This window comes from Athene cunicularia (genome assembly GCF_003259725.1).
Source record: "Athene cunicularia isolate RWA chromosome Z unlocalized genomic scaffold, athCun1 chrZ_part4, whole genome shotgun sequence".
NCBI classification, from domain to species: Eukaryota; Metazoa; Chordata; class Aves; order Strigiformes; family Strigidae; genus Athene; species Athene cunicularia.
The window spans coordinates 308,700-335,959 of NW_020799145.1; the positions used below are offsets into that span (position 1 = coordinate 308,700).

The following is a 27,260-nucleotide window of genomic DNA, read 5'->3' on the forward strand; positions in this document are numbered from 1 at the left end:
AGGTAATTTTTCCTTCAAGTTCACCTTCCATACTAAATGTAGGTAGGGGGCAGGTAGCAATGAAAGTGCAGCTTTTAAGTTTAGAGAATACCAGAGGGAAAATATGCATTGATAACTGCTCTCCCATTTTTCTCTTGCTTAACTCAAAAATGTAACTGTATCACTGAATTTGCATAATTTTCAATCATGTCAGGTATAAAGACTAAACTGTAATTTTCTTAGAAGATAGTTAGTTTTCAAACAGAAAAAAAAAAGATTCTCAATTAGTAAAATAGTAAGCCTGTCAAATTATTAATAAAGTTTTGCTGAAGTATGGAAGGTGCTCTTCAATACCAGAACATGCCCTCTATAAATGCAAAAGAAACAAGCCTCAGAAATTCTGATTCAGTATGGCATTTGGGGATTGCTCCTAATTTGGAAGGCAAAGCTGTAGGCCAGAACACAAAAACATGCATGTCGCTATTTGAATTCTTTTGAGAAATCTGTTATTAGGTACTTATATTAAGGTAATTTAAGTTAAACATAATTTCATTTATATACATTTATGTGGTGGTATAACTGCCATCACAGATCTAGATTTTTGTGAATGATATTACAAATTTATCTTAGTGGGTTTTGTAAATTCAAATAATTATTTGTTTTATAAATGCCAATTACATTTGTTTCAAACACTAGACATATATATACAGCACACGTGTAAGGACATGCATTTATTAAAATCAGTCTGAACTAAGTCTTTTAAGTGTTACTGCATACATTTGTCATATTCAATACATAAATAAAATTAGAATATTTAATTAAACAGATGATAATAAATATTATAAAAAAGAGAAAGCAATAATTTTAAGAATCTAGATATATGATAGATGGTTTGCTGCAAGACTGAGACTTGTAAGAGCTTCTGCAAAACAGAGTTGCTTTTGCTCATAAAAGCCAAATACACAGCAATAAAATCAGTTCTGGTGTGGTTCCCCTATTCAATTTTAAAATAATTATAAAAAGATTCTCTAATTCCTTTCACCATGTATGGTTCAGTTTTTGGGTACCTGTGTTCTCTAACAACGTCTTTGGTGTGTTGGGTCTGTTAATTATTTCTACAAGCTGGTGCAACACCATTGGAATATAAGGCTGCATCTCTATACCTGGAACAGCCAAAAAAAAATAAAAGATTCAGAAGAAAAAGACCATTAATATACATAATCTAAACAGATTGGGTACATTGAACTTACTACCAAGGACAAGAATCTCAAATTTAATTTCATTTTTAACATGAAAGTATCACTAAAAACACCCCCAAAACCACACAGACAAACCACACTAAGTATGCAGAGATTAAAAGAAAAAATTAAATCTTACCCATCTGGATGGAGATTTCTCCAATTGCCCAGGTGGCATTGTTACACACAGAAATGAACTCAGGGTTTAGGTTGGTTCCCAAAATTGGCATGAAATCAGCTAGAAAGAACAACATTTTAAAATTTCATCACAAAATATAACCATCTTGTCCCATTATTATAAGATCATGGGAAAAAAAGTGTCTTTAAAGAAATAATCACATCAGCCTATCGAAATGCTTGGAAAGTGTTACACATAAATTAACAATAGCTATATTTCCACTATATATAAGATTAATCTGTATTTTAGAAACTAAGCAGATGAGTGCAAATATTCTCAAATTATGATTTTAAAATGTTTCTAATAGGCTTTATCTTTAAGTAACTCTAGAAACCCTCTTTCTCCCCCTTCTTTGCTAGGGTGGGGGGAGAGAGGTTAAGAAAGGAGAAGAAAAAAACCACAGCAACAAGTACTTGTAGTTTTATAATACAGTCAAACAACCCTGAAATCATCTGGATAGCTATGTATTCAGCTATGCTTCAAAAAACAATGAAGCCTAGAAGGCAATCACATCTTGGATTAAATTTTAAGAAAAAATTAGTCACAAAGATAATTATAACATCTGCCAAATTTTAAATTCCAAGCCCACCCAAGCGTTCATTTAGCAAGTGTATCTCTAGAAAGAGACAGCAAATATGGAAGTGTGTAACTGATGCTACTTTCCTACTGAAATTAAAAAGAGAAAAAAACCACCCCAAATCATACCTTCTAGCCAAGTTTTCTAATTTCAGCATTTCAATATGCAACTTTATCTAACAATAAATTCAAGAATGACAAAAAAGCTATAAAACCAAGAATTCATCAAAGCAAGCGACTGAAGTCTAAGTAAATCTCTTCTGCTGTATTCCACCACAACAGGTAGTTTGTTACATTATAAAATCAAGGTCAAAAATGAACTTTTGCACTGTCTACAAAAATAAGAACACATCTTTTAAACACAGAATGCAAAGGAGAAAAGACTACAGGCCCTTGCTGATGAAAAATGAAAACTCACAACACCATGAAAAGGCAACTCACAGAACAGGGAGTTTAACAATGGTTAAATGAGCCTCTTACCAGTTTGTAAAACAAAGTTAATTGTTTAATCTGTAAAAGAAACATACCGATGCAAGGCTTAACATGCTGAAAACAGGCCTTTGTCAGATCACCTAACAACGCAAAAGAACTCTGCCGTACCTCGGGCATTTTATCCTAAAGAGAGGAAGAAAAATATTACAATTCTACAAGTGTTTCTGATTCTTTGAAGAACGAAAATACTTGCATCAAACAGGTTACTCATCTCACCTGCATGCATTGGTACATTAGTGTCAGGATATTGCTGCGAGCCACTAGCTGTTCAATGTTGCCTCCAAGTCCTTCAGCTAAACCACTGAGTAAATCAAGAGCCACAATCATGAAATCTTTATCTGGAGCCTCATATTGGTCTGGTTGAGCATTATGCAACTGCAACAAACAAGTACATGTTTTCGAGATGGGTATTATATTTTCTCAAGGGTATGCATTAAAGAAAAAGTTTCAGAACTGCAGCTTTATTTACATATTCAATGGTTACACTACAAATCTCCCTGAAAACCACTAACTTTACATAGTTAATACACTGGTTTAAGGAGAAACTCTGAAAACAGTGGAATAAAATAGAAACATACCATGGCTTGTGCAAGGGTCTTCTGCACCAGATTTACACAACGCTGGTACACAGGTTCACAGTATGGAAGAAAGCCAGATTGCAAGGCAGTAGCAACTGACGACAGGCACTAGAATTAAAAAAACAAAACAAAACAAATAAAACCCCACCAAACAAACAACAGAGAGAAAACAGTCACTACCTGTCCTCACATCTCTCAACTGGCTTTTGGCTGGGAGAGGCAAGTTAAAACATATCAGCATTTTACGCATACCCACATGTTACTGAATAAGTAAACACTACCCAGAAAGGCAGTACTAATTAGTTGAGCCAAGGCAACAATCTGAGTGTTGTTACTCTCTCCCACATATGGCAGTTGAAAATATTCATTAGCAGCAGTATCTTCTTAGAGATAGCCAAGCAACCACATACAAAAGCAGTTATGATAATTCAGCCAGCACTAAGCTTCAGTATCTTGACCATGTACAAGCCCTAACATTACTTAAAAGTAACGAAACTAATTTTTCTAGTGATGCTTTCCTGCTTTACACTTCAAAAGTACAGAGAATAGACTACATGATCTGGTTCATACCTTCAGCTTATCTGACAATAGTTTTAATGGATGGATGAAGGGAGAGCAAGGGGAAGAAGAATAGAAGGATGGAACAATTTCCCACCCCACTATAAATAGACCAAATTTCAATAACCATAAGATGCACACATGACATGTATTCATATTCTATGAAGTAATATATGTACACCAAAACCACTCCACTATACTTGCTGGTGTTATATCTGTACTTTGTCCAAAGGATTATGTGCTTTAATATATAAAATGAATGCCTGTCTCAATTTCTGATAAAGCAATTTCTAGCAATAATGTGCTCCAATACACTGGAAAGAGACACACACAGCAGCTTAGCTATACTTCAAGTGATTATTAAAAAAAGCGTGGTTATTAGAAATTAAAACACACATTCCACCAATTTCTATGAAGTCCCATTTCATGTCTATACTGATATATGTATTTCCTCTGAGCTGAAAAATTTTGAAAAAAAAAAAATCACAATGAGAAGCACATTTCACAAGCCACAACACACAATCATTTATTCAAGATAGCAAATATTCATGTCGTGGGAAAATTATATGCAGTCTATGTATGTTACCTGTAAATATTTAGTATTTTCAAAACTTGCACAGAAGTATCAGCCTTTCTGTTTTATAACATATAAAGCGGAAATACAAAACATTGAACCAGTTTTCCAGCTATGATGAGTGCTTGTACAAAACATAAGGTATACTCACTGGTTTATTTAGATGATGTCCTACAGAATCTGCTAGAGTTCCTATAGCATCATAAAGAATGAGCAGGTTTTTATGCTGGTATTTACTAAACGCGAAGACCAAAGTGTCAAGTATATACGCAAGATAAGGAACAAGCTCTGTACAAGCTTCCTCTTCCAGAGTAGCAAAGGCACTGATGGGACAAAAAAAACAGGTCAGTATCTTGGAAAAAACAAAACAAGACAATCCCAAAATGCCCCAGACTATGCATTTCTGCTTAAACATAAAACTCTAATTAGTCCTCAAGTTCATCCAAGATATGTTTTCAAAATGGTATTACTGAGAACCTCAGTCTATTCTGACTGAGCACAGAAGATTCAGCTCTTACATTGTGGTGAACAAAACTTAGAAAATATTGTCATAAACTCCTTTATGTATATGCAGGAAACCCCCACTGAGAAAAGCATTACTGTACATAAGTTACAATATACTAACTGAAGTAGCAGAAATCATAACAAAAGCTGTTTACTTAAGGTAAAAAGGCCCACTGTCTTTAACATGCTGTAGCAGCACCTAGAAGACAGAGCTGTTGTGCTAGTACAACACCAAACTCAGCCTGTATGCTCAGCAGTTCAGCAGATAGAAAAACAGATACAGAAAGACAGAGAAAACTAAAAGCAAAGACAGGGCATAAACAATTTCAGCCAGCCTTGGTCAAATCACGTATCACAGCATTGTGGAAACTCTTCAGGTTGTCTGTCAGCAAGGTGCTGACACACAGTTTGAACAGCAGCATTAAAACCAACCCACAACAAAGAAAAAAAACCCAATGCACCAGACATGCTGCTTCAGAGAAACATTAAGGAAAAAATTATGAATTACTGAGGATTTACTGGTCTAGCTTATGCCAACAAGATTATTATTAGCCTGTCCTTGCACTAAAAATACATGCATCACAGCATGAGATGAATTATCTCCTAGCATACTACGAGAACCAGAAATGCCTTTTTAACACAATACAACTGTAACCACTAAATGGCTAGCATTCTTATTTTATTCATTTATTACTTTATCATATTGTTCTGAAGTATTCTTTCAGAAAGGCATATGATGTGAGCAGGAAAACACATTTCAGTAAAGTACCTTTTTGGGTGTCACCAACTAAAGACGCAGTTTCTCAACAGTACAGAAATGAACGTTAGATATCTGCTATGATACAGAATTTAGTCATGAAAACATACAGTTCCTATGACCGATTTTCAATTTGGTAGACTTAAACAAAATGTGCAACTGTAGGGATGCAGCTTTTTGCTCCTCTCCAAGAAGGATCATCACATTTCCTTGCGATTCAGAAAGATATGAAGTATGTTTTCAATTGTGACCGCTCTAAATTTTCCTTAAAGTGGAGTTTCCTAGACAGTTTATTTCTTTAGCTGCAACAGTAATTTTAATGAATATCTGCCCTAAAGAAAGCATTTCAAAACACACTACAAATTTGATATTGAACTTTAAATAGAAGAAAAATCAGTTGTAATTTTTTAGTATTTCCATTTTAACTTTCTTATTACTTTAAGAGTTTTCACTGCTCACTGCATTTCCTTCGTAAGCCCCACAGGAGGTTATTAAATAACTGCAACATAGCTGTGTTCAACTACACACATATTTCAATCATGTTTTGTACAAGGAAAGTATGAAGTGTGGGGTTTTTGTCTGTTAGTGGGGGCTTTTTTGTTTGTGGAGTTGGGGTTTTTTTTGGTTGTTGTTTTTAATTGAATTTGCACATAATCAGATTCCTTGGATCTAGAAATGTGGGAAACAATAGCGTACAATAGAAGACTACCATTATGAAAAGACAGAATGAAGCAGATGTTAAAGCCCAACAAATTTGCAAGCCCAGTGTCTGAAAAGGTTTAGAGACAAAGAGGAAACTGTTTAATACTCAAATCTTACCAAGTATATTTAATTAAATTCATTGTATCTGTTCTCAGGCAATGATACATCTATCTCTTTTGTGCAAAGCTTAGCACAACATCTTTGACTTTAACCATGTCCTTAGGCACTACTGGTATTTGTGGGTGGGGTGTAATAATAATAGCAGTAGTAGTTACCACAACGCTACTACTTTTAAAAAACTGTATGTTTCAAGTGTTAAGAATACAACCAGATACATATCTAACTCTACTTTACCAAGAAACCTCCTTGGCAGTCTACCATGTACACTCCCGCCCCACACAAACTGACATGTAAAAGCTTTATTTGATGAGTTTCCTGCACAAGAGGTGCACTCATTCCATTAGTGTTCTGTCCATTAAAGGAGCCTTTTTTTTTTTTTTATATATTAGCAGACAAGTGGGAGAAAGGAATCTTATCTCCCAGGATCTCCCTTCAAGAGAATATCCCTTGAAATAATCGTAAGCCAAATGTTTTGGTAACCCTGAACTAAATATGTTAGTATAATGTTAGTATAACCTTCCATTGCAATCAGTACTGATTTTATTTTAAAAAAGCCAGATTTCTGGTCAATGAAATATCACGTTGAAAATAAACACGTTTCACAAACAGATTATTTCTTTTACTACAACAAATTATTTAGTTTGGTGACTCATATACACTGAGAACAAACCGGACAGGAGAAATACAAATTAACTTTAATATTACTACAACTTGGAGTAATTTGTTACTACTCTAGAAGAAGCTGCATCTACTCTAATTTAAAAGAGAAAAATACATTAAGAGCTATAAATGGACTCACGCATTCACTGATAAAGGCATTAAAATAGTTTCCCATGGAAAAAAAGTAGTGTCACAGATAGTGCTTTGTGCCTAAGTTTTGGCTTACCTGCAGGCAGCTTCTTGTACTCTCTTGTTGCTATCCAGGATACGCTTTAGCAACTCAGTCATTAATGGCTTCAAGTATGTGTCTGGGGGTTGACTAACTACCCAGTGTGCATAGCGACTAAGAGTCCAGCATGTAATGGAGCGCACAAGAGCCTTTTTGTCGGAGAGGCACTGAATAAGGTGAGGGATCAGCTCAGGAAGATATGGAATCATACCCTGCATGCAGCCTAGAAGGCAAAAAATAGCTATTGCAGTACCAGAATTAACAAAAACTTCTATTGTTTTCTGTTTCCTAGAAGGGACATTTTCATTATCACACAGGAATACATTTCAACAATATACAAACTGTACCTAATTAATATAAAGTCCTAAAAAGAAACCTTACATAAACAATAACTTAAATCCCCAACTAAACTTACATTAATTTCAACTACACTTCTACTTCAGTGTTTCCGTAATCTCAGAACTTCTGTTTTACTAAATGGAGTATGACAAGTACATCCTAATAACGTGAATTTATAAAGCTTGGAGATCCTACATCAGTCTCCTCAGAGTAACCAAGACCACAAGAAGAGAAAGACTCAGTCTTGACAACAAATCACCACACTATTAGAAAGGAATACTTCAGAAATTAAATTTTGTCTTGTTTTTCTTAGTATCATAGAAATACTGACCAGCTATAAAAACTAGACGTTTCAAGTCAGCAAGGGCAATAATACAGGGAGATCTGTGAGAAGTACTAACTTTCAACTGGCTTGACTTGAAATCCAAACCAAAATTTTCCTAGTAAAAAAGAAAAAATTATGTTCACTAGGCACTGAGGAAAAAGGAAAGTAGTCCACGCATGGACCAAGATGTGTTCCTTCAGCTTGCAAAAGGGACAGAGATGCTGGAAATGCAGGCAAAAAGCCAAGCAAGACTAAGTGCAAAGTAACAGAGTTATCATACTTAAATTGGAGAACCATCCACAAAAAACAGCTCAGGGCACTGAAGTCACTGGAATGGTCTTCTCCATTTCTGAAAAACTTCAGTGAAATATAAGGCCCAAATTTATTAAATTTTCCTCTTCCATAAAATCACTGTAATTTTTAATGAGACACCAATAAATACATGCTGCAGAGTTAAGAAAGGGAGAAGCAAAAGCAATTATCTAAGACATTTAGCTTCCCAAACATGGATTTGAAAATGAAAGCTTAAATAAACTGAAATCACCAATTAGTAGATGTAGACATTAACCACCAAAATCAAATCAGATAATGACATTACTTTTTGTAAAGTAAGTAAATTCACCAGGAAGGAATCACAGAGCCACTTTGGAACCAATCAAAAGTTCAGCAACCTAATATGCACTGTTGTCTTACCTTCAGCAATTGCTCCAAGAACAAGGATACCAGATTCTTTAACTACCCATTCAGGATGGAAAAGCAATTCCTTCAAAAGAGGCAAGATGTGTGGCAGAAGTTCATCACGAAATACATTGGCTAGGACATCTAGAGCAGCAGCAGAACATTTCCCTGAGGGGAATTAACAGTGTTAATCTCGGGTTTATTACACAAGTAGTTGTAGTTAGGCAATATAATCCTCATTTTAACTTTGAGCTGCCAGTGGAGTCTCAAGGCATTAAGAGGAAAGATACTTCCATTTCACTGCAATACACAGTGATCCACTGTGCTCTGGTGCAAAGCCACAGCTCTCAGAAAGCCAGTTTTGCAGCTCTTAAATAGCCACTGAAAGGACATATACATTGAGGGTATTAAAACATTCACTGACAGGAACAATACCATTATATTGCAACATTATATAAACTACATGCTTTCAGGATGGTGTAACACTAAGGGAGAGGGAACATCTGTGACATAACTGTAACAAACTAAGGAGAATGGAGAAATGACCTAAAAATACTAGCATTTGATTAAAAAAAAAAAAAAAAAAAAAGACAAAACCATCCAATTCTGGAGACTGGAAGAAACTTGCTGGCCTCTGCTCTGATTCTGTGATGCACCAATATGATACACCTCAAAATTTCTTTTAAAGTGTTAATCCCATGTTTTTAGCAAACAGAAGCTCATGAAAGAAAAATCAGGAACTACTTCAAAACAGGATTCAGAATCCTTACTGTTTTACTACTGTGGTGTTGTCATGTCTAGAAAAAATAAAACTAAGGTGATTTTATAAAGAATTATTTTATTGCAGAATTTATACTGCACTTTTTACTTATAATGATCTCACTTCCTTCTTAATCTGACATAAAAGTATCCAACTGCTCTCATTAGTAAGCAACGCTGTTAATTGTCAAGCTGCGCTGATGCTTCCTCTCTTTTCAAATGGGAAGTCAAATATAGAACACTAGAAAAGAAAGAAATAGGGCACACAGTTCCGATTTTCAGATACACCAAACTATCTCAAATCCAGATAACATATGTCAATATAGATTTCTTAACTGTTCTGCTCTCTTTCAGGTTATTATTCCTGGGCAACTTTAGCTTCCTCACCATCTTAAAACTGTGGACCACAGAGCACCCTCTGTCATTTCAGCTATCTTTTCCAGAAAGTATGTATTTAATTCTGCCATCTCTACACACAGCAGTGACAAGAACAGCATTATGAATCTAACACTATACCTTTTTAAAAAAGAGGTTTTATGGAAACAAACATATATACACTTACATTTTCTTGTAAAAGGAAAACAACACCAATGATAATAATTTAAAGAATTTAGATATGTCTCAAAATTGTTTGACCATAAGCTTCAAGGTACATTCACCTGTTGTGAAAACTTGGGGCCTTGGAAAAAAAACAACCCACCAGTATGTGAATGTGTCCAAATCTCAAAACATTATTCCACAATGAGGCTGCTTGCAAAGTACATTTAAGTCTGATTTATCAGAATTTCACTAACTATTTTCTATCACTGAGCTTAAAAATGAATTTGTGGTGTTTTCTTTCCTTACCACATAGCCTAATGGTCTAAAGGTCCTTTGACCCATACACAGGCCAGAACTGTGGTATCCTCAATAGCTATCTTCTCTCTTTATAACTAAGGTACTATAGTCAGAAGCAAATTCCTCACACAGAAAAAATCCCTACTGTTTTTTTTTGTTGTTTTGTTTTTTACTGTAAAGGCTGTCCATAGTGGCATATTCACATGGAAAAAACCCAAACCCAAACCCAGACTACTTTTAGAGGGAAGGCTGAAGTAAAACAAAGCATTAAGATTCCTCCAGTTATCCGTGTATAAGAGGTTTTTTTAAAAACTGAAGTTAAACAGGCGACTTATCATGTAGAATGAAAATCCTAAAGTTTAAAAGTTCTGTTGAACTGCATCCAGTAAACATTTGTAGCTCAATCTGTTGTATTTGAAATAAGAAACAAGCTTACAGATGGTCATCTTTTGCCAATACAGTTACATAGTGTAAGTGTCACCTGAAAGACTACCCCTCCACCCCATCCACCAGTTACGTCAGCAGATAGTTCTTTTTGTTTTCAAAAGCAAGGCCTCAGCATTCCTAGAAGTCCTCTTTTTACTGAGGTCTTTGTATTACACAAGTAGCTCTGTTAATAAAACATTTTGTTACTCTGACGTACTTAAATTCCAGTCAGAAATAGTATCATCATCATCAAGTTCATCGTCATCATCGTCATCATCTTCAATACGATCTTCTTCATGTTGCTGAGCCACTGTCCGTGAACGATGAAAACGAGGTCTTATGTCCTGTTCACTATCTGGGATAGCTTCATCTTCTTCAACATCCCCCTGTCATCAGAATGTTCAATTAGATAAACTAGTCCAACCATATTGCTCAAGAAAGTTAAGAATGTAGTTTTAGTTCAAGATATTGTAAGCATATAGAAGATTCAGATCCCACTTGCACTGCCCAGCTAACTAAAAATGCTATTGTTCCTGCATTCTGCTGCCTCATTTACCAGAAAAATGAAAGGAAGATAGAAGAGAGGTAAGCTCACGCACAAAATATACTTCTTGTTAAGAAATTACTCTTGATAGGAATGAAGTAGTGGATAAAGAAATTTTGGTACACATTCTAAAATGTAGTCATGGAAAAAGCTGCTTATTCAATCTAGAAGGCATTAGAACTAATTCTGAAGATTTTTTTTGGGGCTGCATTGTTGTAGTAGTTCATGAGTAATAGCATCGCAGCTCTGCTAAACTGGGTGGGAGGGGGCAGGGGCAAAGCAGGAAAGCCTGCAGATTATTTTCAACAAACATGGCAGCAGTTGCTTTTAGTATCTGGAAGAGCACACCTTGATCCAGAAGTCTAATTCTGCACTGAACAGATGGTAGGCCAGATCTATCTATTCTGATCTGACTCATTCTGATTTACAGATCAGAAGCTAGCCAGATATTCTTACAGACTAAAAGAAACTGACGCTCACCTTCAACAGAATAATATCAATCTCTGAATATTTCATACCATTTACCAGCACAGGTATCAACCTACAAAGAAATATTGGTACATGTCAAACTAACACAGAAAAAAGAAAACCAGTTTCAGTTACCTGGGCCATAATTCTGGTTGTAAACCTCATCCCCACCAACCCCAAATAATAAATAGAAAAAAAAACCCCTTAGTCTGGTAACAAAAATTAGTACTCAAACCAAACTCCATATCATAAGGTTCATCAATACTCTGTAATGTGAAAAAGTGTTAATTTCAAATAACAAACTTTTAACCAGGGGTAGCCAGATGGCACAACTGAATTTTAAACTTAAGAATACAAACTCCCATAATACACATGATCAACAAACTGGGTCTCACCAATAGCACCTGTCACTATTTACCTGTGATTGAAGACTACTCACTACTCTTAAGACTAACTACATTAAGCCCTCCTATCCTTTTGTGATTACTTCAGTAAAACAAGTCCTTAACGTTGCAGAGATCTTGACTAATCTGTATTGGGATTTACTTTGTTGTTAAAGTCATTATGACTATAGGACTTGCTCCCAACTGTAGAGATGTACAGCTAAAAAAACTTATGAAGGGAAACAAGTCAAATACTTCACATAACACACACACAAACAAAAATCCATTAAAATATATATTGCAAGTCAAATCAAGCTAATGACAACCATGGACAGACCCAGCACCAGTGACAGGCTCAATCTCTCTTTATTCTGCAACTAAGAAGTTACTGGTTTTGAAGGTATCAGGCCATCAATAATATTCATGCATTGCAATGGCAATGAATTTTGAACTCTGAATGAAGGAATAGTAAGTATTCACATTTTAACCAATTCACTGGCATTTTTGCAGCATACTTCATGAAGCATGCAGGAACTATGTATTTTGTAAGAAAGCCTACAGGCGCAAAACGGAACAAGATGTTAAGATACGACATGAATGGGTTTTTCAGATGATCTTGTCCCACCTAATCTAATACAAAAAAAATTAAGATTATCATCAAGTGCTGACAAACTTACATAGCTCCCTAGTCAAACAAATAAGCTGCTTTCAACAAACATGATACTGAATGACCATGAGAGAAATGTAGTGTTACTCTTATTTTTCTATAAATTTTAAAGCTTTATTTTAAAAAAACAGAAACCCTGAGTATGATACTGTTGCAGTTTGAATGTTCATGTAGGCCAGAAGAGGATTAATACAACTAGTTAACTCGTATTCTCAGTATAAACACATCATGTGTGTTGGGAAGGGGGTGGGTAGACTCACGAATTGTGCTGTCAGTTCTTTTGTCTTGAGCTACAAGAGTTGGAATTAAATAAAACTATTTTAAAACTTTAAAACTATTTCTCATAACATTGGATCTCCCATTTTCAACTCCTATTCTTCCACTGCTACAGTGGGTGTTTTAATCTCAATTCTCTACTTTCTAATTGCTTATAAAAACTGAAATTTTGCTCTTTTGAATTGCTTCACTTCTATAATGCTTATTTTTACTGAAAATGTTCTGTGATTCTGTTATTCCACTCAAGATCTTAAAAGAACTGCCCTGTTCAAAAACCTTCCATGTATATATAAAAGCAAAGAGCATCCTTTCACTGAGAACACTGAAGAATTCATTTCCTATTGCAAAGGGCTTCAGATTAGTCTGGAAAAAAGTTACAAGCACTATTGCAGACATGCAGATGTTTATGTCTCAAACATGGATAGTTGTTCCCAACCAAAGATCTATCTTTTGAGTTCAAAGATAACATTTGGAAACTTACAAAACAGTTTTTGAAACTTAAACTACTGTCAGACTGCAGAAGTATGAAGGAAGACGTTGTACTTGCTTTCATGTTTAAATTGCAATAGCAATTGATATAAAATAGATTCCTGAATCAAGTGATGTCATAGTGCTTTGCTATCTTGTTTATAAAACAGGGAACTCTTTGCATGACTATGCACATAGAATCATTGCACAGAGATGCCTATATAACCAATAGTCAAGACAACATGTTCATGATACACCAGATATTACAGGTAACATCATGCCGAGTGTTTGTTTGAGCTTAAGAGCACATTAGCACATATTCATTTATGTGAAGCTTAAAAGCCTGTTAAGCTTAAGGTAAAGCATCATGGTGACAGTTTCGGTTGCTTCTGGAGGTCACTGGGTGTGAAAACCTCAGAAGTCTTTTCAGTGAATTCTGTGCTACAGCCATTTTTACTCTGCACAAGAACTAGCTACAGGAAAATTATTCTAAGCACACTGCAAGCTACATACAGTCTCTGTAAGAATAACCATGTAAAGTCAGCTAAAGTTATAAGATGACTATTTAAAAATAAACAGGAGTTGTAATTTTTAATACTTACTTAGTAAGATGCCGACATAATACATCTTTACAAATTGGCTGTTCAGCCAAAGTCAACCAAAACTCACAAGCCTCCAAAGCCACATTTTCATCTTGGTCCTGGGTCCTCTGAAGCATGTACTACACAATATAAAAATAAATTAATTGTATAAGATAGAAGTTTTAAGTGTCCAGAAGATGCTACCAACATTGCAAAGTGCGTTCACAAAACCAGACTATGCTACCATGGAACAAAACAGGCATAAGAGACTACTTGAAGGCTATCCTGAGAATAAGCTAAGAGACATCTTAATGCTTAATGATAAAGGCTCTAAATTTCTTCATTGTTTAAGTGAGAACATTATTACCAAGAAACTGCAGAGATCCAAGATAATAAATGACAGTTTCCTCTTAAATTTATTTTTTACTCCCCCTTTGCACTTTTGAGCAAAAAGGTACAACTATAACCTTAATAAAATGGAATAGCTTCCCTTCCAAATCTTGAGTATGTGACAGGATGTAATAAAGTAGAACCAGTAATGGAAAAAAAACCCTTCACATTTTTCTAGCATGAATGGTAATTCAGATTCAGTACCCAATCTTTAAGCTTGCTATTAAAATTTAATTCTCCTTCAACCAAAAATAATCAAATACCTGAAAAAAGAGAAAGTCCAAGTAGACTACTGCTACATCAGTTTTAGACACAACTGTCAAAACAATTTAGGGAAGACTCCTGCAACTTCCAAAATAGTAATTTCTGCATTCTTGCATGCCAGCCCTTATTTCTGAAACAGTTGGTTCTTCCATTTGTTTTAGAAAACCCCATAGAAGTCCATGCAGCTACCTTTCCTCAAACATGAATTTAGAGAAAAGAAAAATCCCTCTTCAGTTGCTCCAGAATACCATTTTATTCTCAAAATTATAAACAGAATAAGGGAACCTTTATTATCCTTATGTATTTCAGGGATGAAAGACTTGCCATGAGCAGCACCCCTTCCTACAGAATTAGACTAGATCTCAATCTTTTCCTAAAGGTTCGCTAATGTGATTAAGAACTCACAGTAACAGAAAAACGTCTCTATTCCAAGTTGTCAACAGATTGCAGCTCAGAGAAGTTGAAGACAAAAACAGAATGACAAGAATTATAATGACTGAAGATGCCCCTCACACTGTCATTTCCTCTTTAAGTATTATACGTACTATACTGTATGATCTATGAAGACAGATAACAGTAGATTGAAAAGGTAGTGTAAGATAGCCATATACACAGCCTGGTAATCATAGCAATAACACTGAGCCTAGTAACAAAGCAAAATGTGGGAAGAGTATTTGAAGGCTTTTTAAAAAATACTATCATGCCAAATTTTACTAAGTACTTTTAATGATAAGCTATAAAGTTCTTTATGACTTTAGGCAATGCATATAGTTGCTCTGTTACAACAGATTACAAAATAGCATTGGAAGATTATTCAGTACAGTTTTGTGTATTCTGTAAGGTATATAATGTTGTGTTAGTCTTGTTATGTCAACCATCAAGAAAAGGGATACGCAGAGTACCGAGAACAACATATCCTTTGAGCAGTAACAGACATGACTATCTGAAGAAAGCAACAGGATGTGAAAGTCAGGATTTCTACTGAGAAAGATCTTAGGAGCCATGTGTTTGGATAAATATGCTCCATGAGTGTACGAGTGAAATGTTAGGTCAGTCTAGTCCTGACACGTGCTGTTATCAAGTTCTCAGACAAAAAAAAAAAGAAAAAACATCTGCTTCTGGTCACCTGAAAGTGTATGCTCAAAAAACCCAATGAAATTCACACCCAGCCATTTCTTTACTCCAGGGATTTGGCAACAGAGTTTAAACTTGTCTGCTTCAAAAGCATGATGTTCAGCAAGACCTTCTTAGAATCACTAGTGTATCATTAATATTCTTTACTTTAGAAGTGTTTCTTCATGAGTATGAAGAACATAATGTAGATAAAAGTTTCTCTCCTTTAATATATGTTCCTCCCCTAGAGCAATCAGCAGCAGCAGCGTTCAGCTTGGAGGCATTAAAGCCTCAAAGGTGCAAAACATGTCTCATTAGAATGCTGAACAGTCAGTTTTGGGATATTACATTTGCACATACCAGGATGTATACAGAACTGGGCAAGTCAGCAACAGTACACAGTAGTCCAAAAACAGGAAAAAGAAACACCTCAACTTTCTGTTACAGAAGAGAAGGTCAGCTACTACTGCCTTTTGTAGAAAGGAAGCCTAGCAGTTTTCCCAACAGCAAAATACTAGAAACAATCAGAATACATTCTCAGATCTTTTTGTGGTAGGTGATATAATTTCTATCTATGAGGTCCAGAAGCTCCTAACAGATTTTATAAGGATAAAGAGCCAGAGAAGTTATCATGTTTTGACAATATAATCTCCAAAGCTTTATTCTGTCTCAAAAAAAAAAAAAAAAATCTCTCAACCAAACACCAGAAATCCTTGCTTGTCCTATGTTGTATGAGAGCATGTCTGCCAACACTGGTGTCATGGAATCCCAGACAACATAGAGGAAGATTAGTCAGCAGGCCGAGGCTGTCAAGGGTCACCTCAGTTTTATGCATCTCTAATGCCTGTGTACAGGAGCAAAAAAACCTCAACACCTTCTTTGTCTTGTCTGTACACAGTCCTTGTGGAATTTGACACTGGGTTATGACCCAGTTGTCCACATGAAATCTGCAGGAGAAACATCATAATCTTCGTTGTATTTCCAGTCTGGCAAGTAGTGTATATAAATGCTACCTAGAAACTGCCAATATATCCCAGAAATGTGGAAATTACTCACAGCTCAAACAGTTAAGCAGACAATAAAAAAAAGCTTATTGGTTCTCAGGTAGACAAGTCTGTACTGATATAGAATGGTAATGGAACTACTGAATGACATTAACCTCTACAACTAAATACAGTGGGAGGCAATGTTGTTAGTAGCTCAAAGAGCATCTCAGCTATGTAAAAGAACATGCTTTATCCTTTTTATGGTCAACACATCTGAAAAAAAGTAACAGCTTCTATATGTAAAGTGTAGCAGTATGAGGACTAGAACTAAATTTTTAACATGATCTTCTCACTTGGGGTCAAGCAATGCCTGGCTGTTTCACTTCAGGATCAGTTAACTTAATGAAGAATAAAAAACTGCCACATGCACCACCTGTCAAACACAATGTCAAGCCGACAAATAGCTAAGAGGAAAGTTTTGCAATTTCAGTCTTGAAGGAAAATGAAGAATAGGCAAGTGCAATGGTAATTAATCAACCTGTTCTGATGAATCCTTTTTATCTGTTATTATTTCTGCAACTGCAGACAGGTTTTTCAGCATGCAACCTGGGAAATGACTCACCTCAACTATACTAATCATATGAGGAAGGAGACGATCCATTCGAACTTCCAGCAACATAACCAGAGCACGGCAAACATTTTTGCGTACTTCAGGCTCCTCATCAGTAGCCAGTGCAAAGAGATTCTGTTGGAAAATAGTACCCGTTGAAAAGCCTTAGTTCATCTAGGTCAGCGTGTATTTAAATTGACATTACTGACAAACTAAAGTATGCAAATACATATTTCTGTACCCTCCTATCTCACACCTTGGAACACCATTTTATTTCTTAAAGATATATGTTTAGTAAATTAGATCTTTAGGCTCTCACTGTATATGGTACACATAACCAAAACACTGGCACAAGAACAGTATTTCCTGGATATTTTCTCCTACACATAAATGAAGTTCTGAAGCCAGAAAACTCCATTAGTACGTAGCAGCAGCAAATCAAATACTGCAGATAACCCACAATGGCCACCCTTCTAATCTATGTTCAGTAGCAGTATAAAGAGACACCCAGATGGATTCAGTGACATGGTGATCCTTGTACTGGACTTTCCACCACAAGTAAGTGACAGACTGCTGCCATTACTTTTACACCTTTATGCAACAGGAGTTTCCACTACTTATGAAGAGGAAGCATCTTTCAAAGTATTATTTTCTGGGCTCGGAGAGTGCTTAGACTACTCAACTCCGAGCACAAGCATAAAGAATGAACTTCAATCCAGCGGGACTGAAACTAAGAACAGGCAACCAGAAATGGGGAGTTTGGGGGTAGAGGTGGTTGTAAAACATAATTCAAAATTCTTGATAAATCAGATACATAATTTGACTTAATCCCCCCAACCAAGAATGCACACTCACCTCAATAAAAGAATCTATGTGCAACATAAGAGCTTGAGTTCTGCTGATGATAAATTGATTGACACACGCAACAGCATGAGACCTACACATGGAACAGTTAAAATACACATTATTCATGTGTTAAAAACATTTTCTAAACTGTACATAGGCATAAACATTTCAAAGCAACTAACATTGTCCAAACATCTAGAAGCAAGAGGGAACAAACCTGCACATCTAAGTATTGCCAAGCAAAATTACTAAACCACATTTTAAGTATTACCTTATTCTCTGATACATGTAGTAAGTATTTAAAAATAAAAGTATTCAGTGAATAAAAAACAGAGCAGGATGACTACACCTGGCACATTTGTTCTGAAGAGTATGTAAGGATGTTCTTTGGGTAGATTATAATTATTGACCTTCTCTGATATTAACTATTCCACACAAGTCAGCATGGTGATATTTTAGCACACTCTTCTTCATTGTTAAGTATACAATTGCCTTTACAGTGTTTTTAGTATTTAGAGACCAATATGTGTCAACAGTATAGCTATAGCTTAGGACAAACACACACTTGTAGTAGGATACATCGTAAAATGTTTGTGGTAGAAACATACTAAAAAATGAAGCACTGTTTCTTCTATTCCATTTCATGCTAAACCATTACTTACAGGCCTTTTTCATTCTCAGAGATCCAAAAATCAAATTCTGTAAGTAAAGGCACAAGGCAAAACTACCTGTGAAAGCCTTTCAAGAGCCACTAAAGTATTTTTACCAATGTAACTCCAAACTTCTATTCTGTTCAGACATTTCTTGGAAGACTGTCTCATAAAAATGTAGATCAAAAGCTGTCTCTTGACACATTTAAATATAAGTATTTTACTGACACCACTAATAGTTTTCATACTTCAACACTTGTACTGAAACGAGGCTGCAGGTAAGCAAGTGGCCTGCTTTAAACCTGAAACTGGTTTAACAGTCTCAAAGCCACAGATATTGCAGCACAGGAAAAAAGTGAAAGACTGTGTAAGTAAAAAAGCATGGTTTTCTTGATCTTTCCACAAGAAGTTCATGCTTTGTTACATATTTTTGTTCGTATGCACCTATTCTAGATGACTCTCTAATTCTTACTCGAATCCTATCATCACATATTCCGAGTTATACTCTTAGTTTTCATCATCTACTACTGTTGACAATAAAGAATTGCCAACTCCAAGTTGTACAATCTTTCAATATAATTTTCAAACAGGAGTTAAAAAAAACCACATTTCACAGAATCACAGAATGGTTGAGGTTGAAAAGGGACCTCTGAAGATCATCTGGTCCAACCCCTCTGCTCAATCAGGGTCACCTACAGCCAGTTGCCAAGGACCATGTCTGGATGGCATTTGATTATCTCCAAGGATCTCTATCACCTCTCTGGGCAAACCATGCCAGTGCTTGGTCACTCTCACAGTAAAAAAAGTATTTACTGATGTTCAAAGGGAACCTCCTGTGTTTCAGTTTGCATCCATTGCCTCTGGTTCTGTCACTGGGCACCACTGGAAAAAGCCTGGCCATGTCTTTTTAACTCCCTTCAAGCGTTTATATACAATGATGAGCTCCCCCCCACCCCAGCTCTCTCAGCCTTTCCTCATAAGAGAGATGCTCTAGTCTCTTCATCATCTTCATGGCCCTTTGCTGGCCTCTCTTCAGTATGTCCATGTCCCTATTGCAATGTACAGGCCAGAAGTGGACACACTATACTCCAGGTGTCGCCTCACCTGGAATATGAGGGGAAGGATCACCCTCCTTAACCAGTTAGCAAAACTCCAGCACAGGATACCATTAGCCTTCTTTGTGGGAGGGCCACACTGTTGAGTCATTTCAGGGTAAAAGCTACTGTTCTTTGTAATGAATATCAGCCATAACAATTAAATTCTAGGATTTTTCTTGTATTCTATACTTCTGTTGCTTTGGAGAAATTAATACAGTTGTACAGTGAAAAGATGATGAACCCATTTAATTTGATTCTGCTGAAAGATAAAGAGCTTAAAAAAGTTTGGTGCAGTTAAAGCAGAACATTTTTTTGTGAGAACTCAAACTACTGTCAGCATAAGAATCTTGACTCTCCTATTGCTGAAGTCATTATAAAATGAAAGCAAAATTGTTCTCTTTCACAAGAATATTAAGTTCTAACCACAGCACTGAATTTTTCACAATATGCAGAAACTTAAAACAGTTTGATTTTCAAAATCATAGGCTGATTGTACATTTGGAAAACGTATAAAGAGGTGAGATTGTTGTATTAACTTAGCAAATAAATATGGAAATTATTGATGCATAGAATCTCTGTGGATCTCTGAAGGATCATTTAAACAGAACTATGCATGTTTTAAACAGGTCTACAAACTAGCAACCTTGCTGCTCATGTAAATAAAATTTTAACAGGCAACTGTATTACAACACCTAAGCCTACCTTATTTTTGGACTGCTGTGCTTGAAGAACTGCAAGAACTTAGGTATCATGATATTGAGTGGTCGGTCCAATACATCACTATCTAAAATTTCAGCAGAATCTTCACATATCTTCTGAAGAGCACCAAAAGCACCCTGTTTAAAAAAAAAAAAAAATCTTCTTCCACATTCTGAAGAAAGCAAAGTTTCAGGTTTTGTACAGAACAGGCCATTTCAGCACAACACAGTAAATGTAGCTAGTTAACACAGTGAATGCATCTAACTAAATATGGAGTTAAACTGAAACATCCTTAAAGGTTTTTTATTTAAGCACTTTATACCGGCATCTGTAAGATCTCCAGCTGGGTGAGTCAGTAATGGCTAAGTGGTAATTTTAATTTTAGCATTCAGTGCTCAACTATTCAATCATATTTTTAAAAATGCTTGAAAGCTAGTTCTTATTTGAGAAATTGTGATGCCCTGCCAGGACCGGAGACCACGTTGGCGTTGCCCCTCCCCCACCCTCGGCCAGTCAGGCTGGAAGCGAGGCACAAACCCCAGGTTAAAATAAGAAGAAATTTAATACAACAGTGTGATAAATAATCTGAACAACAACAGTAGCAATAACAACACTAAGTAGTAATAACAGTAAACAAGACAGAAGATATACAGAGAAATACTGCAATGGTTACAGACAGCTCACTCATGTGCTCCCCATCACCAAAGCCACAAAGGAAAAAGTTCCCACGCTCCTGCGCTGGGACCTGATGTCAGCATGGTATGAATAACCCGCCTGGAGATCCCTTCCCCCTCTCTAGTGGGGAAACTTAACCCTGTCCTAGATGAACCAGGACAGAAATAAATGTCGAGGTACACAAGTATCGAATTTAATTATATATATAATTGTATTTCCTTTCATGATTTGTTATTGGGCAAGAGAGAACTCTGGATATGATGGTCAATTTAAATTTCATTTTCAAGTGCTTTTTTTCTTTAGAAAGCAGCACAAAACCACTACATAACAGCTTGGCATCTTGGACCATTATATTATCTCAGAGGATTATTTTATATAAAATGCTTCTCACACTTTCATGGAGACAGTATCAATTAAAATCGTGTGATCACAGATTTTTATTTTTTTAATTAGACAGGGCTTTTTTATCCTCATAGCTTAAAACCATTAAATTGGTATTTATTTTACTTCATGCACACTGAACAGAACTGTTCATTTCACCATGATATAGCAACAACAGATTGCTTTTCCAGATTAAGTTACAAGAAGAATGAACACTGTTTTTAAGTAAAAGAAAATTCAGGGTCAACTTTATGACAGTGGTGATGTCTAAAAGATAGGCACAGAGAGGTAACCAGCAGCTGAGATGCTACGACTATTCATTTGCAGTCTTACTCTACTTTTATGTAAAGAAAACAAATGTATTTGAATGAACAGTAAGAACATGCAGCACAGGTAGAAGAAAGAGTAGCAAATTTGAGCCAATGTTCCAAGAAGAACATACGTACGTGTATACATATACACAATACTATATATAGCATCTATGAAGAGAAAATAATCAAGTTCAGGTGATAGTCTTCTATTTTCTGTAAGTTTCCTTACCTCACAGGTATTGTAATCTTCAGAATCCAACAGGCTGCAAAGCTTTGGTAAGAGTTCAGGCCAATTCTGTAATTCTCCTTTTGACGCAATGGTTGTTATCAGAATGCCTAAAGGAATCAGAGGGATGAAGAAAATGAGACCTCACATACCTTCACATATTTCATACCAATTTTTCTCCCCTCAAAGATCTAAGGAGTTAAGAAATTTCTTGGTTTATTAAGAACTAGCAAGCATGAAAAGAGGAAGTACATTTAATTACAAATGGTATTTAAAAGGCTTTGAAATGTAAAGGGTTGGACATTAGGAAAAAAATTTTCATAGAAAGGGTGGTCAGACAGTGGAATAGGCTGCATAGGGAGGTGGTGGAGTCACCATCCCTGGATGTGTTTAAGGGTCGTTTAGATGAGATGCTGGGGGATATGGTGTAGGGGAGAACTTTGTAGAGTAGGGCTGATGGTTGCACTCCATGATCCCAAGCCTGAATGATTCTGTGAAAAGCATGAATGTGAGAATCTGCCGTTCAATAAACTTACAAGCCAGTGGTAAATTACGTGTTCACAACTTTACTGTATTTACACAAAACATTAAGGACACATTCTACCTACTAAAAGCTTACACACTATGGCAGGTCATCTATGGGTTGGAAGACTGAGATCCAGCAAACAGATAGGTCAGCTGAAAGAGGTACTAATTCTGTTTCCAGCACATACCGAAATCCCAGGAAAAACTAATTAGTGACAGGAACAAGGAAGGCCCCTTATAAACTAGGACTGACTTTGTGCAAGTCCATTTTGCCTCATGACAAAATGAAGCAGTAGCATAATCCATTATGCTACAGTTATTTCTAATGACTATGAACACAGAAGATACTACTACAAGTCATCTCCCAAGTGACAAGTGATGAAAAAAAACCTCTCCTAAGGTTTTTCATTGAGCTAATCACTATAATTTTTCTTTGGAATAAAATGCTAAAATTTGTTAAATACACCAGAATACAGGACAACATTACAGAGCAAAGGACATTTTGGACAACACACACAATAACTAAAAGATTATTTTGCATGATGCTTCCTTTGATGCAACAGGCTGGAGAAGCCACAAAGTGGGCAAAAATTAAGACAGAGGTAAACCACAATTTTACAGCTCCAGAATTAGTCTGCATCCAGTTGTGTTCAGAACAGCAACTGAATAGAAAAGATTCCCAAAAGCCTATGGAGATCTGTGGAGTCTTAAAGACTGCATTTCTCCTGAATATTATGGTCCTGCAAAGAATATCAGATGCATGAATAGAAAATACTTATTTTACTGTTGCTGAATCTTAATGATCCACTTTTTTTTTTTAATCAAATTGAACTTCACAAAAGGAGCAAACTAAACAAATTTTCTTGCCTCTTAGTCAAAGTACTTAAATCACAAAACTGTATAATCCCTAATTTATATCTGAAACAGGCTTGTACGTAGACTTAACACGGGTTCCAAAACAAACATAAGAATGAAATTCCTGGAACTATTCTGGACTAGCATGTGACAGAAGTTATACAGAAATTAAATTTCAAAGGGGTAGTTAGTTTTGGAGAAGAGTTGGTTAAAGATCTTTTCAATGTCCTAGGAGTGGTTTCAGATGACACACAGTCTGGCTATACTTGTAATATGTGCAAGCTTTCACAGCTGAAGGAAAGACTATGTGAAAACCACTTAAAATGTTCTTCCAAAAGGCTTATCCCAGACAGCAACAGGATAACGTAGAGGAAATACTTCCAGGAAATTCTTCTAGCCAAGAAGTGACCTGAGTCCACTGCCCCTTGCAACAGAGACATATGCAGTTTAGACTACACATGTTATTACAGACATTCTGTACAGGTCTGCAGAGAAGTCATTTAACATTATGGTGGTATTCTGGAAATGATAAAGAGACACTTTGGTGAGGATTAAAAAAAAAAATAATTCCAAAACAGAGAGACTATCAACAACTTGAAAGGTGTTGTGGTTTAGACCCAGCTCGCAGCCAAACACCACACAGCTGCTCACTCACCCTCCCCTGCCTGGGGAATGGGTGAGTGAATGGGAAGAGTAAAAGTAACTTGCAGGTTGAGATAAAAACAGTTTAACAACTGAAATCAAATAAAAGAATAATAACAATAATAGAAACTTGTAATGCACAATGCAATTGCTCACTACCTGCTGACTGATAACCAGCCTGTTCCTGGCTAGAGATCCCAAAAACCCCAAGATCTCAAAACCACAATCCCAAGAAGCAAGAGAGAACTCCATCCTTCCTGTCTGATCCTGCTCTATATACAAAGCATGACATGACATGATAATGGAATATTACACTGGTCAGTTTGGGTCCATTGCTCTGGCTGTGCCCCCTCCCAGCTTCTTGTGCACGGGCAGGACATGGGCAGCTGGAGACGCCTGGATTTCTTAGCAACAACTGAAAACATCAATGTATTACAAACATTCTCATACCAAATCCCATACTGAATCCAAAGCACAGCACTATTCTAGCTACTACGAAACAAAATTAATCATCCAGCTGAAACCAGGACAAGAGGCAACAGCTATAGCATCTGAAGCTTTCCAAAAGGTTTTAAGAACAATGTGAAAACAGCCTCATAAAATTAAGTTTTAGGCACTTATATTCATGTTAAAAGGAATCTTCATGAGCTTCTAATGAACTTCATCTTCTTTCAATTGTGAAATTTTTACCACCCACCTGAGGCTTTATTTGGCCAGCAGGGAACAGAAGACACCAGAAATTAGGCTTTGTGGCTTTCCCTACAAGACTTCAGACACCAAAAGATGGACATCAGAAGAATAATCAAAGTAAAGAAATAGTCAATATAGTAGCTTGCAGCTTTTTCACAGGTTTGGTTTAGAGCTGACAGTTAAAACAGGCCCTTCCTTCCGACCTAAGCTACAAGGTTAGAAATCTGAAATTGAAAAGTCTTTATAAAGATGGTCTTGATTTGTAATGAATGTCAAAACAGTTTTACAGAATCTGTTCATATTTCATTTGACAAATGTGATATCTAATGAATATAGCAGCTAGGCTAATTGAGCAGTAAACACAGAAGAGAACAAACTCCAGAGGGATGTCAGAAATTGTTAAAATCATAAGTGGAACTGCATGACAGCATCTTTTATGTCACTTTTTCAATTAAATGCAAGCCCAGTTTACAGCATCAATCCTACAATAAAAAAATTAAACAAAGAAAAAGCAGCTATGCTTCAGTACTTACATGCTAACAACAGGACAGGGGGAAGGTTGGGGTTTTTGGGGTGCTATTTTGCCTCAGTAACTCCTGAAGTTCATTTCTGAACTCCTTAATTCTAAAAAGCTGAACTTCATAACAAAATTCCCCTTCACAGTGCAATCAGCTTTCACTTTCCTTCTGCAGTGAAACTCTCCAGCCCTGTCACTGCTCTTAAACACTCAAACTATTTCCATTGCTTCCTTTTAAGCAGTAGTTATACTAAGGTCCTGCTCAGACTAGAATCTCCAGAAAGTTTTAAGAACAGTTACAGATACTTCCTAAAAAGATGCATACATTTCCTGGTAAGTTTTGTGTGTCCTCAACACATGCAGCAATCTTTTTTGAATTTGAATCCATATTTCAACATTAGCACATGGGGTTTTAAAACCTGTACCACACAGCAAAGTTCCACACTCTTACCCATTTGGGGATTGCAATAGGCAAGAGGTAAGTAAGGATACAACAGCATGTAGTTACTATTTGGTCTCAAGTCACAGTTCTAAAACCAACTCTACTGCCATGCTCATTTTTCTTAGTGAAGTGTCTTCTGAGAATGGGATTAATCAGCTTGCCTCCATCTTGGCCAAAAGGAATCAGCTTTTGTCTGGTCAGCAGTAGATGCTAGAGACCACAAAGGAGAGTGAATGCTGCATTAAATCTTCTCTGATGCTATACTGATGTACTTGCTCATCTTCCTCTCAGAATTCCAGAGATCCTATTTGCAGTTCACAAATGAAATTGATAGTCCTTGAACTGCAAAAACCATAAGTATCTCAAAAAGCAGCTCAAACTAGCATGTGCCAACTCATATGCTAACAAGGCAGCCTAGGTAGGCAGAAATTTATTTACCCCTAGCTAATACCGTACTGGACTAACTTCACTATTAAGACAGAAGGCTACAAGGATCCAGTTTTTAACTACTTCAAAGGGCAGGGTGCAAAGCATGTGCTAAACACCAACTTCTATGCAAGTATACAGTTCATCAGTTGCTTACTCATCTTCAGAGTTCATATACATGCTTAAATAATCCCTGCAAGTATCACTTAAAGCTGAACAGTAACTGAGCTACTAATCCACAAATGTTTAGTACTAGGAGAAGAGAAAGAGTAAGTGCTTAAAAACAAACAACTCCGTCAACCCCCCAAAAAAACGCCACCCCAATCATCACCAAATAACCCTAAAACAGCTAGAATATATTCAAGTCAACTCCACTATACTCCACTGACAACTCCTATGAACAAAGAAGCAAGCATAACTCTTCTACAACCTGAAACCACAAAAATACCTGCTGCTCAAAGACTTGCTTCTACTCTCATCAAGAAAAGGGGAGATTAATAAAATTCATAGCAAAGCAGCATCAGAAGTAATAAGACTGGAGAAAAAAGTCAAGATAAGCATTTTTCTCTAGTTCGTGTTCTATAACCCAGATGTCTGGAGAAAGAATCCTATAGAAAAAGCAAAGGATTCTAAAGAAGCAGTAACTGGCAGGTTATTTTATAAGAGGAGTCAGCTGATACAAGCTGAACTTCTTTCTGAACTGACACCCACACACCCATTTTCTCTACTGTACTCAAAAATGTATTTATTTTATTTTTTTCTATTTTTTTGAGTGGACAAAGTAAACTAGTACAATGATTGCAGTAGCTGGAGGAAATCATATTCTAAGAAGAGACTGAAAAGCAATTTACCTAGAAATAGGTAAAAATAATGCAAATATGCATATTTTATGTAAGAGATGTACTAAAGTATCTACAAAATCAGAAATTCATGTAATAAAGATCATCTAGTTCAATGAGAAGTTTTTTAAGGTCCCTTCTAACCCAAACCATTCTGTGATTCTATGATGTTCTGCACAC

At 36.2% G+C, this 27,260-nt stretch overlaps 1 protein-coding gene across 1 annotated transcript in view; it reads right to left on the minus strand.

Annotated features, from left to right (window-relative positions):
* Positions 1-27,260, minus strand: part of TNPO1 (transportin 1) — a 52,534-nt gene that overhangs the window by 13,207 nt on the left and 12,067 nt on the right. Inside the window, exons 4-18 of the mRNA XM_026866770.1 lie at positions 22,148-22,254; positions 20,555-20,688; positions 18,115-18,196; positions 17,272-17,394; positions 13,918-14,036; positions 11,534-11,594; positions 10,727-10,895; positions 8,503-8,655; positions 7,143-7,368; positions 4,310-4,496; positions 3,042-3,149; positions 2,680-2,838; positions 2,499-2,586; positions 1,357-1,455; positions 1,047-1,142 (exon numbers count right to left, since the gene is read on the minus strand). Of these exons, the coding sequence (XP_026722571.1) occupies positions 1,047-1,142; positions 1,357-1,455; positions 2,499-2,586; positions 2,680-2,838; positions 3,042-3,149; positions 4,310-4,496; positions 7,143-7,368; positions 8,503-8,655; positions 10,727-10,895; positions 11,534-11,594; positions 13,918-14,036; positions 17,272-17,394; positions 18,115-18,196; positions 20,555-20,688; positions 22,148-22,254 (1,911 nt within the window). The remainder of the gene's footprint in view (positions 1-1,046; positions 1,143-1,356; positions 1,456-2,498; positions 2,587-2,679; positions 2,839-3,041; positions 3,150-4,309; positions 4,497-7,142; positions 7,369-8,502; positions 8,656-10,726; positions 10,896-11,533; positions 11,595-13,917; positions 14,037-17,271; positions 17,395-18,114; positions 18,197-20,554; positions 20,689-22,147; positions 22,255-27,260) is intronic.